We start from the raw sequence: 15,276 nt of genomic DNA on the forward strand, positions 1-15,276 counted from the left end.
TTAAAATAGAGTTTGCTTGACAAAATGGAAGTTGGATTTTTTACAGTGTAGACAGGATTGTGAAAATCTTTTTCTGGCTGTTCACCACCGTGTCAGCAAGGGTGTGTACATTTTCATTGAGTTTTTTTAACCCCTTTCTAATGCTGGTAAGCATTTCATTCAGTTTGTAGGATGGGATGAATGATGTCATCAGGGTTGCAAGCTTCTTGAGGATGGGGACGGTAAAGTGTTTGACAGGATGTTGTCCTTCTGGGTGTTCACATGAGTTCCTGGAAGGATGGTGCTGTGCTGGGTAGGGGCACAGATAAAGGTATGGATGTGAAATGTTAGGAGAACTTGATGAATAGATGGAACACTCACAACAGGTGCCTCAGGCTACATCTACATTAATCCGGATACATTTGAAAACATGTTTTCATTTCAAAACACTCTCCATCCACCCTAGCGTTTTCAAGCATTTTCCAAAAGTTGCTCATCCACACTGATACGTCTGAAAACACTTACGTCCCCGTACTGCACATGAGTAAAACGTAAGACGCTTCGACATGCGTCATTTCCGTCAGGTGTTTATTTATTTTCCATCTCTTTGTAACATCATGGCAATGTACGGTCTGAAACGCAACTGTCCTCACGTACCGTCGCTGAACAACAACTGTGAGTAAACATCCCATCTCCTATGAAGAAATGTAAGCTGAAGTATGTACAAACTGACATTAACCTTTAACAACGCAATCAAACTGGAGAGTAGCCAAAACAACTGCGACACAACGTCATCCACCATCTTGTTTTGGACTGAATAGGTCACATGACTAAAAATGTGTCATCATTTTCAAAAGCATCCGTTTTCACAGTCCACCCTACAATGCGAAAACGGCATTTTCAAATGTATCCACTTTGGAGTGCATTTTCAAAAAGCTCAGTTTTCACGGACAAAAACGCCATCTCAGTGTGGACGGAAGGCCAAAACTGAGAGAAAAATATGCGTTTTCAAACGAAAACGTATTAGTGTGGACAAGGCCTCAAATGCCATTATCACTTATTGTGGGGTTTGGGCATCTGCCATGGCTCAACAAGGCAATATGTAGGGGAAAATGTAAATGTATAAATGTTGTTATTAAATGTAATAAGTAAATTAATCAACCAATAATGTTTTGACTGCAAAAATTTCAAGGCAGTTTCAGTCCATACGTCCACAGTTCTTTTTTTCACTGAGTAAAACTATTCATGTTTTATGTTGACAGGGTTTAGTTGAAGATCAGTCATTCAGTTCCACAATTCACAGGTTATAAAGTAATTAAGGGTTCACAAATTCAAAACACAATTCACTAAAATTAACACTTTTCGCACATACAAATATAAAAGTTTTTTTTGTTTTTGTTTTTTTTCTCGCCAGTTAAAAACACAGATGTTTTAGTGTCTCAGTTTTAGCTCTTCAACAAAATTCACAACAATAATTTTTTCAGGCAACAAACCAAAAACTCATGTTAAAAGTGTCCAGGTCACAATAAAGAACAAACATTCAAGCCCTCCGTATCCAGGATTCAAGTGGAATATTATTATTATTATTATTATTATTATTATTATTATTATTTTATGTTCAAGTGGTCAAGTCCTTGTTCAGGTGCCACAAAAAAAAAAAAAAAAAAAATGTTTTTAAATAAATTTGGGCACCAGACAGGTTTGAGCCTGTCAAAATACATTTTGACCCAGGATAGCTCTTTACAAGCCACCAGTCACAGCAATAATAGGCCTTTCTTTTTTAGGAAAAATAGTATAAAGAAGAAAGTATATTGTCTATAAACCAGAAAACACAAGTGTCTGTGAATCAAACTCTTTAGTACATTTTAAATAATACTGAAAAATGTCAATCAAACAATTTTATGAAAATAAAACAAACAGTCCTCTAAACAAACAATTACCACATCAGACATTAATTTATTTAAAAACAGTTTGTTTAAATTGATTTTGTAGGCTGCCACCATTACACATGCAGCCACACACACAGGGTGAGGAGGGGTGAGGCTAGCAGGGGGCGGCTGGGAAATGTGTTGTTCAGCTCAGCCAATGAAAACACTTCATTGAGCGACAAGATTTTAAGGATCTGGAGTGATTCTCTCTCTCTCTCTCTCTCTCTCTCTGTCTCTCTCTCTCTCTCTCTCTCTCTCTGTCTCTCTCTGTATATGTCCCTCACTCACTGCCAAATTCATCTCATGTCCTTCCAACAACCCTCTCTCTCATCTCTCACTGTGTGTCTGTAAAGGTGTGTGTTGTGAGATCAGAGTGTATCAGCAGCACAAACAAAGTCTTTATCTTCAGGTAGAGGATGTAACAGATCTCCATATACAGACTGACCAGAGCCAATTTTGTCAGATTTACTGTTGCTCACTTCTGGGGACAATTTAGTTGCCAAATTATAGCTGAGTAACCCCCCCATACAAACACTGTAAAAAATAAATAAATACATTTGGAGATGCTATTCTTCTCACCACAGTTGTACAGAGCAGTTATCTGAGTTACCGTAGACTTTGTCAGTTCGAACCAGTCTGGCCATTCTCTGTTGTCCTCTCTCATCAACAAGGTGTTTCCATCCACAGAACTGCTGCTCACTGGATGTTTTTTGCTTTTGGCACCATTCGGAGTAAATTCTAGAGACTGTTGTGTGTGAAAATCCTAGGAGATCAGCAGTTACAGAAATACTCAAACCAGCCCGTCTGGCACCAACAATCATCCATGCGATTATCTAATCAGCCAATTGTGTGGCAGCAGTGTAGTGCATAAAATAATTCAAACTGACAAAGTCTATGCTAACTCAGATAACCGCTCTGTATAATTGTGGTGAGAAGAATATCATATCAGAATGCTATTCTGAGATGCAGGTTGGCGCTGTTTTGAGGGACCTACACAATATTAGGCAGGCGGTTTTAATGTTGTGGCTGATCGGTGTATATATATTGAAATTGAAAATATGAAGTAAATTCTACATTTGTTTTTAATTCAAACATGTAAAAATTTATGTTCTACCTTACAATATTTTTTATGATTATTTGTTATCTTAAAGAGGTAATTCACCCAAAAAGGATAACTCTCTTATCATTTACTCACCCTCATGCCATCCCAGATGTGTTTGACTTTCTTTCTTCTGAACACAAATGAAGATTTTTAAAAGAATATTTCAGCTCTGTTGGTCCTCACAGTGCTAGTGAATGGTGAACAGAACTGTGAATGCCCTGTTACTGTACACTGTTTATATTTTTTTGCAATTCTGAATCTGACAACACCTCCCTTTGCAGACATTTAGAAATGTCCTAATTTGTCTAAATGATTCATAAATAAATAAAGGTTTTTTTTTCTCTCTAAAAATTGGGTAAGTCTATAGTTATTGTACTTAGCTTTATATCTAAGCATTAGAAGTCTATGGTATTTCTTCTTTAAGATAAATGTAGGTGTGCGTCATTGGTGAAAGGCAACAGTGCAAAAGATAACTGCTGATCTTTCACTATAATACACACTCTCTCTCTTTCTCTTGAACACTCACATAGTCTCTCTCACACTCATATATACAGTATATATACATATATATATATATATATATATATATATATATATATATATCTGTTTTGACTCACTTGTGTTGTTGCATTCTTTGTCACGTTGATGTCAAATGAATGGTGCTACCGCGAGTGCTGTCCCAACATAACTAGTCCTAGTTACCTAAAGTCCTCTATAAAGGAAAAAAACAACAACAACAAAAAACTTTTCTGGTCTTCATGCTCATTCACAGCATAAAACATAAAATTATTATGATGACCATTAAAACTATCCAATACTAAAATATATGTGCATACAGTATGTTTCTAATGTTGCCAACTTTTTAATGTACTCTTCATATATGTCCATTTTTATTTAGGTACATTTTCATAGGGCACTAATGTTGAATAAGTGTTATTAAGCATTTATAACATGACGTAAATGCATTTTTTTTTATGCATGCTATTGCAACCACATTTAAGTGATTTATTATGCATTTGTACATTAAATTACTTATTGGTCATTAATGAAACCCTTTATAAACCCTTAAAAAAGGGGAACAGTAATGTAAAGTGTTACCTATTTATCAAATGATTTGTCTGATGCCATTTAGCTTAGAATTAAACATATAGCCTGTACTGTGATTCTCCCCATTTCAAACTGTGTCCAGCATCTCTTATCCGAGCACTCCGAGCGTACTTTCACAAGAGGCCAAAATCCTGCGAGGAGAAAGCCATGTTATATTTCCTAGTATAAAGAAAATGTCACACTCCTGCAAAGTTTATACAGCACACAGCAGGAGATTTTTACAAGATTCATATGCGAATGTGCGTCGAGATTAGAGATACAACAATTATTCCAGTTCTTGATCAATTATTCATTTAACAACCGTCAATTATTAATTCCACTAAGCAATATTTCTGCCCACAGACTTTCCTATTTTTACGGACCTTACCTTTTGTTGTGTGTGTGTGTGTGTGTGAGTGAGAGAGAGAGAGAGAGAGAGAGAGAGAGAGAGAGAGAGAGAGAGAGAGAGAGAGAACTACAATAATGTCAGAATTAATTGTGAATGTTTTCCATTTCTTCTCTGCCTCAGAAAGCTAGAAAATCTATATAGTTCAAAATATGTCATCTGGTTTGGAGTCTCACTGTTTTACCTCACTGGAGACCTGACCTCTTTTCAGAGAGAGTGAGAGAGACTGCATCATCACTCTCTTTGCCTACTGTATGAAATATCTCTGGTTTGATATGTGTAAATAAAGAGAGTTGGCTAATAATCAGATCATTCAGTTGCGAGTCCCTCCTCTTTACAGAACAAGTGCTGCATGTGAAAATCAATATCTATGTAATGCATACAGCATTTGTACTTGCACAGTCAGTAGTCTGGCATGTAGTTATATACAGTACAGTGAAGCGCATCTGAGCGTGCACAGCCTGATGCTACAGAAAAATAACTAATTTTAAATGTTCGAGAGACTTTGAAATCACTCTCTCTGCTAACTCTGCTCTCTAATTGTCCATCAGTCGGTTTTCTTTTTTCTTTTCTTTTCTTTTCTTTTGTCTGTATGTGACTGTATGTGAGATGAACACTCATCCCATACATCTGTCATTCACATTAACATTTGTCTGTGAATGGAACAGGTTTGTTGGCTACATGCATGATTAATAAGTACAGATGAGAAATCACTACCGCATGTAATGCATGTGCGTGCATGCTGTATGTGCACAGAGGTGGATCCGTGAACAGTCGGACAGGGTTTTTGGCTGGTGATGTAAATGCACACATGAAGATTTGATAATTATGCTAATGAAATACAAGCCTGCAACTCTGGTCCTCTTGCGTGGGGTGCAGTTTACAATGACTTTGTAAATGAACTAGCCAACATGCACACGTGACACACACTCCAGCAGTTTATACAGTGAAATGACATGTAGTCTGGGGGAGACTTTTGCTAGCTTTTTATAACACCTTTTATAACACAATTTAACAGCAATTCATCTGCTTCAAGATTTGATGCCTCTGCAGTTATTTTTTGACATTTTTTGTTTTTGTTTTTAAATACAGAAGCACATATTCATTTTTATTACATATATATTGTTATCTCTTTCTAAAAGCATTTGCTTGAAAATTGTTACAATTTAACATTGACAATGACTGTTTTGAGAAAAGCACCTCAATGATTAAGGAGTTTTTTAGTGTCAAAATGCAAAAACATGTTACAGGTCAGGATTAAAGGACAGGGTGTAACGGGTGCATGCACAGAGTCTGTTACCTCTATTAAATGAACAGGCTCGTGAACACGGAGGGTCGCTGAATGAGGGTTTGGCTGTCTCGCACAATGTATAATGATGTGTCAAATATTCAAATGCAGATAGATAGATACAGTGAAACAAATCTAGTAACCTCATAAAGTACTTCATGTGCTAACCTCAAAATGAGCTGGGTTCATTTAAGTCAAAAAATATTATTTAATTTGACCGAATAACCAACACATCACACCAACAAAACCTTATTTTCGGATTCCGATCAGGTAAATATAATTTAATTACACTTGTTAACTTTTCACATACACACACACATACACACCCACAGAGAGATGGATAGATGGATGGATGGATGGATTGATTGATTGATTTGTGCCACTCACCCTGGAGAGATACAATGGGTACAGAGAGACTCAAAGAAGCTCATGTCCTCCACTAATAGCCACACAGTTTCAACAGAATAGTTTAAAGCAATATTAAAATTAATACTAATACACAGACCTATAAAAAGGAAAATCTTCAGATCTTAAATAAGTGGTAAAATATAATTAAATTATTACATTTTAGCCCCATCCACCAAATCCTGCAAATATGGTTAAAATATTATTATTAATAATAATAATTAATAATAATAATAATAATAATAATAATAATAATAATAATAATAATAATAAATACAATTATAAAAATGTGAAAAATTATAAAAACAAATAATGCATGCACAATAACATACCTGATTGATTAGGCTATAGATTATTAGATTCATCTTTCCGTTCCTCCAATCTAATCATTTCTGAACAAAAGCGTCAGTCAGAGTTGATGCCAGAAGATTGATGTCTTAATTACCTTCATACAGCATAGAAATGCTGACAGAACAGAGACTTTATTCGTCGTCTGAAGACTGCTGCACCAAATCATAAAAGCATACATCTCATTCACGGCATTGAATGTGTCGGAATCCCTCTGAAAACCGTTTGGACAAAGCATTTAATTTTGAATTTACAAATGGAAATATAAAAATTAAAAACAATAATAATAATAATAATAATAAAAATAAAACCCTACAACACCGAGTTAATTGTTTTATTTTAATACAAAATTGTAAAATCAACTCTTACCTGTATACCTGCAGACTCACCTGTCACAGCAGAGGGCGGGGTCCCTCCCTGCAAAAAACTATCGCGCGTTTTCCTGACAGAACGGTTTCCCTCATCAAACTCTTTTACTTCGTTCTGTTGTTAACTTCCCCCTTTTTATTTCTCCTTCAATCGTTTGTGTAGTCTGAGCTGAAGCAAAAGAGAATGCATGTGCTCGAACTTTCTTCAAACGTCATTCGTGTCTCCTACAAAGTTGTCCTGAAGCTCTGTGTTGTATTTGTTTGTGCGGACGCGCGCTCCTCACAACACACACACACACACACACACACACACACACACACACACACACACAAAAGCGTTTGGCTCTATTGTGCCTGCCTGTGCTGATAGATGGCGTGTGTTTCTCTCGCTCTCGAAAAGAAAAGGAGGGAAAAAGTGTCATTAGAGGCGTGTAAACGCGTCAGTCCGAGCGCAGGTTTGAGTCCTGGTGTCTGTGAGAGGAATCAGTAGTGAACCTGCGCGTCAGGAATAACGCGCCTCTTGTTTCTCAGGCTTTATTCTGGACTCAGAGACTATAACACACTCAACACAACACACACTGCTGCTGCAGCCGAGGCTACAAGGTAAGACACGGTCCTTTACGTTCTTATTTTCTTTCAAATAGAATCAGGATGCTCTGAGGTGGAGTCAAACGCAAAGGTGTGTGTGGGTATTTTCCTCATTCCTTTGCGTTCACCTGTACAGGTGCGCCGAGCGACAGGGTGAACGTATTCAAAACTGAGATTTCATTTTAGAGTAACTCGACGCGTAATATTTCAACCACACACGAATTTAAAGCATTTGAACATAAAGTTTGATTGTTTTTCGGTCATGTTCTTCGTGATACGATTGATTTAATCAAAGATAGAGAATATTATTCCAGCATCGCTTCGATTTTATTGAGATTTTTAACAGAAACGATAACGAAAACAATTTTATTTTGACATTAATTCACAAAAATAAATAAATAATAAATATCATAGCCTATACAATGGCATATTATAGTTTAATGCAAAGTAAATACAAATGCAAAATAACAGTTTTTATGCTGTTCACGTCCAGATTAGTGCGAGCAGCATATATAGGCTAATGCGTTTAATTTAAAGTGAAATCATTTAATCATCTAAAACTGTAGCCTACGTTTATTCAAGCTTGCAGTCCGATATCATTGCAGAGAGCGATTCTAGATAGTCAAACATTAGAAGTCTCTGTTTTCCAGCAACAAATTCAAGTTTTCTGCATGCACCAATACTTCCAGCAAGAACTAAGACACTCAAAAAGTCAGGAGAAGCACTAGGCGTGGAGTTCATTCCAAATATTTGCTGCAGATTCATTTTTTTTTATGCAAATTAATGCAACCTGACAAATCTACTATATGAATTAGCGATTTTAGACATTTGCTATAATTCATGCATGATGCCTGTCCGTATAAACAAACGCCCTTACTTAATCTGTAGATTGCTTTAAGCTCACTTAAAAATTAAATTAGATATATACAATCAAATGGGTGCACGTGCTTTTAAAGTTAAACTGCCTTTTATATACATAAAACACGTGAGACAAATATGTAATCTAGACTCTGACCTTTGAGACTCACTATTATTCAGCTTTTGTTGTTTATACCAGAGAGCAACAGGACACACGTGCCACCCTTTTGAGTTAAATATGCATCCCTAAAACTGTATGTTTAAATCCAAGTCCATAAGCAAATAGGCTGCAGTCGTTTTACAGTCGGTGCTCGTTTCCGATGCTCTCCGGTGATCAGATGCATGGTCAAAGAAAAGCTGCGCCCTCACATAATGATATCAGAGCCTCTCAGCAGTCTCATTCACTCATGTGCCTGTGTGTTTCTCTGTCTTTCTGTTCGTCTGCTCGGGCTGATGGGCTGCCAGAAAAAAGCGTTGCACCGCACGTCTCTCCCACACCATTGTGTTGGTTCAGCTCTGAGTCCATGCAAACTGCCATCTGATCTACGGTTATCAATGCGGGAGCTGATTATGGCGGATGGCCCCCGGTGTAAGAGGCGAAAACAAGCCAACCCGCGGAGGAAAAACGGTAAGAGCTGCTTGGAAATGTGTCCTGACGTGGAGCGAGCGCAGCGCGTATTGAAGCGCTTTGCACGGGACAGAGAGAGAAAGAGATCAGAGAGGACAGATCAGACTCTCTTTGGGAGTAAATAAAACAGAGCACAAGTAGGAAGTGGACTAAACTGGGTGTGTTGTAAACAAAGGCCTTTGCTTGTCATTGAGCTGTATTTCTGCACAAGTTTGGGAATTAAAGTTTGTGCGTAAATTATCTGCACCGTTATACGTGCTCGTGTTTGCCTGTGGATTCTTTACGTTATCATTTTTTAAAGAAGCTGCTGACAATTCAGACACACAGATATAGGGCTATTGAATGTAGTCAGTGTCAGTGTATTATTTTCATTCATTCTCAGATGCATGAATCAGGTCATTTAGTGCAATGATTAGCTTGTTTTGTGTTCCTGTGTTGGGTGTGTTTAATAAGGCAGTGCTCCGATAGTCGCAATAAATGCCATACAAGAGCCTGATAAACACACACACACACACACACACACACACACACACACACACACACACACACACACACACACACACACACACACAATAAACAGTTTTGCATTAATGCTTCTTTTGGAAAGCACCATGCATTCTGATGCCTGGTTTAGTTTTAAAAACTTTTTCTAATCTTTCTCTTTTCTCTTTTTTTCTTTTTTTTTTTTCGTAGATGAATCATTGTGTGTACTGTTAACGCAGCTGAATGCATGCCAAGTTGGTGTTTGTGCATGTTTCAAGGGGGGTGTTTGGGCGTTTTGCATATGCACATAATAAGTAAGCTATAGTGCATTATGTAAACTAAACACACAATTTAACTACAACGACGCCGGTTTGTCGGCTGGTTTGCATTTGAAATCGCGCGTTAGTTAGTGTTTGGGTTTGTTGGTTTGGATGCCGCCGGGGGTGTGCTGTAAATTTGAGTTTTTAATTCCTGTGTTTCACGTGGATTAAACGTTGCGAATGCACACCAGTTAAACTCTCTCTTCCTCTTCCCTTTATGGAATGTTTCAAATCGATCCGCTAAAATCAATATTTCACTCTCACTAGTGTCTTCAAGCACTAAAGTAAAACAATTAAAATAAATAAATAAATAAATAAATAAAAATAAAAAACCTAAACTGCACTTCCGTACATATGCATAATTCTGTTGTCCCACTCTTTGGATGGAGATTTTTTACACATTTAATTAGCCTACAAAACTCGTATTTAGTGTTCCAGATGTGTAATTGTAGACCATGCGCGCGCGTTTGTATTTTAGATACAACATGTGAGCATTTTGCATACAAATGAAGTCGGTTCTGAAATATTCATATGTGTTGTTCAGTTCTGGGTTTATTATTTTGCAGAGCTTATGAAGATCTTGTTCATTAGGGGGTCCTTATATGAAGTGACAGTCGTTTTAAAATGAGGTCGCAGATGAAATATTCAGTGAAGTTGGATGACTGTGAATTTGAGCTGAAATGAGAGTGAAATGTATCTGTGTATGTATGCTTTCTCGCATACCTGCAGAAGTAAGTGTTCAGGTGAACTCGGGTTTGCAAGATACCAAACACTTGGATAAACTGTTGAAAAATGTAGAAATGTAACTATACATATAGCTATATAGTATACATGGATCCCTTAATTATTTATCACCAAAAAGTGAATTTTACTTAAAATTAATCAATTCAAGTCAGAAAGAAAGAATTCAACAAAATGACTCATGCATGTCGTGTCCTTTAATCTTGTTAATATGAGCATATCTGAATGTTTTCATCATGCTGTGTGTGCATTCGTGTGTTTGAATGTGATCCAGCTGGAAAACGAACTTTAAGTTCATGTTTAAAATACTGAGAACAATTGCAATTTTGTTGGCAAACATCTCACAATCTGATGTATTGCATAAAACTAAAACTCTGTAAAAATCTGATTTTTGAGCAGAATCAGATCTCTTTCTCCAGGTGTTAAAGTTTCGTTCAGCTGCAAAGGTTTCTCTCTGTGTGTTTGTGTTTATGTGATACAGTTGTTCTGAAGAGTCTCTGAGGTACTTTATTTTGGGCCTGTAACAATTTGTTTTTATTTTATACATTATTTCCTCTTTCCTTGTGAGTTGCCGTACAAAATACTGTTTGTGGAGTAGTTTTCTTGCGAGCACATTTGTGGCTCTTAATATGACATGCAGATGCCACGCTTAAAGTGTTTTCTGCACATACGGGTAGGCTGTCACAAATTCAGGCCTCTGAAGTGACAGGAAGAGCCCACTTACCCCCGAGCAGATGACTGCTGTGGGTCGTCCCAAGACGCATATTTTCACATGTTTCCCGCAGCACAAAGACGTGCTTGTCCATTCAGCAAGCGCTGCTCTCGCTCAGGCAGATTGATTACATCATTTCAGGGTTGGAAATGCTCCTCTGTGTGCAAGAGGAGAAGTCTCTATGTTTGATTATGGCTGCTGAGCCTTCGCCGCTGAATTGGGAAGGGGGCGATCTTTTCACCCAGGCTGCCCTTTCATGCCCAACAATGGCATATTCCGCCCCGTCTAAACTGTTTCTATGCCCCCATTATGCTGCTGCATGGCCCCTCCTCTGTGTCCTGCGTTTGGGAGGAGCGGGGCCGCTCACAGCTGATTGTCAGCTCTAATACGTTTCATTTACATGTGCAGAAGGTGAACGGAGCGTGAGCGTGTACCTTTGCATGCTTTTCTCACATGGAAAGAAAACTCTGAGACTTTCACTGCATGCGGTTAGTTAAATGCGACAAGGAGAAAGAGTTTTAGAAGAAGAGAGAACTCTGATCTCTCACCAGTTCACACGGCATTCCTTAGCTCATTTTTATCTCTGATGTGTGTGATTTATTCTGTTATATATGCGCTCGGTTACATTATCTATGCACTTTATATCAGAGATGTTACACTGCTGTTGTGTAGGAGAGATTGTGTGTTGTGGGTCTGATCAGTAAACAGCGAATAAAAAGATTAGTAATTTTTTAGCCTTTTAATCTTGTTTGTGTGCAGGATGCAGTTAGTTTGTTATGCAGTTTCTATAATTTCAGTATATATACAGTCAGGGGCAGACTGGGAAGAGAAATCAGCCCTGGATTTTACATAGAAACTGGCCCAAAAGTTGTTGAGTGGCCCAAAAGTTGTATCCTTTTCTGCATATCGCTGCCCCCTTCAACATATCGCGGCGCTGTTTTGTGGCCGTTCTGCATAATGCGGCGGCCCATTTCAGCTTATCGCACGCCGGCCCACCGGGAAAAGTCCCGGTTCTCCCGTTGGCCAGTCTGCCCCTGTATACAGTGTGTGTGTATATATATATATATATATATATATATATATATATATATATATATATATATATATATATATATATATATATATATATACTGCACACACGGTGCAGTGCATAGATGTAGGGAATGATGTAGGGGATGTTTTAAAAGCTGATCACAATATTCAAAACATTTATGACTTATAAAGCTTTTTACAGAAATAATACCCTTATCATGCACAAATTGAACACTTTTTTTATTTTTTTTTATCATTGTTTAATATGTTTGTCGGGTAATTTAAAAATTAGCAGGCCCACGGAAAATGTGTCCGCAAAACTTTGTAGACTTCTACAGAATTCCAAGAGTGGCTGTTATTCACACATATCTATGCATGCCCCCTGCTCTGTGCATGGTCAGTTATTAAATATTTTGGCTAATCTGATCAGCTTACCAATAAAAATGTAGTAGTCTTGACTCCAACATATATTACTAGTTTTGGAATGTTTTTGTCAATTTATATGTAGTTTTTAAAGCTATTCCAACATGTGTGACTGAAAAATATCACACACGAATTGAACAACGTATATTTTTCAAGTATCTCAGGTTTCTTATTTTTTTTGTTTTTTGTTTTTTACTCATTGTTAAATATGTTTTGTAAGGTAACATAAAAAGGCTCCCCCAAAATCAGTGCAGAAAATGTGAGAAAAAAATGCTATGAATATTCTGGGTTATACACTCCAGTTTAGCTCTATCGTAAGCATCAAACTCATAACTTGCATTAAGTGCATTTCTATCAATGTATCCCCAACCCCCCCCCCCCCAAAAAAATGCAGAGCATGTGACACAAAGTCAACAGATTTCATTTTAACTGGTATTATTCAAGGTAAAAATATTAGGCTGTTTATCATGACTAAACATTAACTTACACCAGTGGAAGTCACTTATAAGGATCAAATCCAATCCGAAGTAGATCTTTAAAATGCACAGTTTCACTTTCTGCAGTGCTTCTAGTTGCATTTAATTGTTGTTTCTCTTGCGTTCGTGCATGTGAAATAATTTTGCCTAACGGAGAGTTAGGGGGCACACAGAGTAAACACATAAACACACACACACAAACACTCACACTCGACTTGGAGCTCTGTGGAAATGTCTTGGGTGTGACTTCACTTTCACTCACATCACCACTGACCCGAATGCCTTTCATATCACATTCACCACATCTCCACTGGTAAACATCCCCCGAGGGCTGAACAAAGACCCCGGCCCTTTCTCCTTAATCACAACCCAGACCTCTTTCACTCTCTTGCTCTCTGCCAGAGCGCAGCATTTGCATTCAGCTTCAGAAAGGCTCATGAAAGGGGGGAAGAGCGACAGAGGAGAGAAAAAACACAGAGAGAGAGAGAGAGAGAGAGAGAGAGAGAGAGAGAGAGAGAGAGAGAGAGAAGAGGGTTGGTTTCAAGAGCAAAATAACTGAGGTGTTTGTGAATGTTTGTTGGGCCTCCTCTGGTTAGCGACCTTATACAGACCCCCCAACACACACACACACACACACATGTTGGTGCAGCTATCATTATGAGGACTCTCCATAGACATAATGATTTTTATACTGTACAAACTAAAGATTCTATCCCCTAACCCTACCCCTAAACCTAACTCTCACAAAAAAAAAAAAAAAAAAAAAAACTTTCTGCATTTTTACATTTTCAATAAAACATAATTTAGTATCTTTTTTTTTTAAGTGATTTAAATTATGGGAACACTAGAAATGTCCTCATAAACCACATTTATAGCGTAATACCCTTGTAATTACCAGTTTGTAACCTAAAAAAAGTCCTCGTAAACCACTTAAACCTGCCTACACACACACACACACACACACACACACTTAGACACAAACACAAACTTACACACAAACACACACACACACACACACACAGATAGCGTTACGCAGTGCCAGGTTACCTCTATTCATGGCTGCACACTTTCACACTTAAGAAAAAATAATCTGTGTTAGACAGCTGCATTAAGATGCTAGAATATTTTGGAATAGGTGTGTGCATGTTCCAAACTATTTTAATGGTTTTTGTTTTACCTCTTGTTCAGACTGAAGCGTGGACACCTCAGTAAAATTTTCATGGTTATAGTAGAAGACTAAAACACAAAGTTTGTATAGTTTTGCATATTTGTAACTTCAAGGAGACAAACACTTTTGTTTTTTTTGTTTTTTTAAAGGTACCCATTAGGTCCTTAGGATACATTTATGTACCCAAAACAGGTTATACATTTTAACTAGAGGTACAGAAAAGGTCCCCTTGAGGGTACCGTACCAGTGACGGCCGTTGTAACTTTAAACATACCAAACAACATTTTTTACATTTTGTTTTTGAGAATGAATATTCTGTGTTTAATACTTAAGCTCTATCAAAAGCATCAAACATACAAAGTGCATTTCTGTCATGTATTTTTTTATTATTAGTTTTTACAAATTGATGGATGAATCATCCATGTTCAAAACATGCTTGTTTTGAACATGGAATGCTCCTTTAATAAAAAATGGCATATATTAATTATAATTTATCGTGTGTGTGTGTGTGTGTGTGTGTATATATATATATATATATATATATATATATATATATATATATATATATATATATATATATATATATACATACACTGGTGGCCCAAAGTTTGGAATAATGTACAGATTTTATGGAAAGAAACTGGTGCTTTATTCACCAAATTGGCATTCATCTGACCACAATGCAGTGGTGAATTCTCAGGGCCAGCAAAGCCTTCTCTGCTGGTGTAACATGCCAAATAAATAAATATTTTTCATCCTTTCATTCTCAATCACCTTTTTGCTTATGTATTTTTAATCGCTTTCCACTCTTAATTAATCTACAAACAAATAGAGAAAAACTAAAAGTTTATCCAGTCAGAATTTTTTCCTTGATGCTTACAAGCGAAGCGTGACAACTGTTTCACAAATCACATGCCCAAATCCATGCTCCTTAGCC

The 15,276-nt window shown here is 37.2% G+C and overlaps 1 protein-coding gene across 1 annotated transcript in view; it reads left to right on the forward strand.

Moving 5' to 3' along the window:
* The first annotated feature begins 8,027 nt into the window (after nt 1–8,027).
* LOC127449053 (zinc finger E-box-binding homeobox 2-like) overlaps nt 8,028–15,276 on the forward strand; it is a 128,976-nt gene continuing 121,727 nt past the window's right edge. Inside the window, exon 1 of the mRNA XM_051712155.1 lies at nt 8,028–8,984. Within this exon, the coding sequence (XP_051568115.1) occupies nt 8,699–8,984 (286 nt within the window). The 5' untranslated portion in view covers nt 8,028–8,698. The remainder of the gene's footprint in view (nt 8,985–15,276) is intronic.

Source organism: Myxocyprinus asiaticus, chromosome 12, assembly GCF_019703515.2.
Source record: "Myxocyprinus asiaticus isolate MX2 ecotype Aquarium Trade chromosome 12, UBuf_Myxa_2, whole genome shotgun sequence".
Lineage (NCBI taxonomy): Eukaryota > Metazoa > Chordata > Actinopteri > Cypriniformes > Catostomidae > Myxocyprinus > Myxocyprinus asiaticus.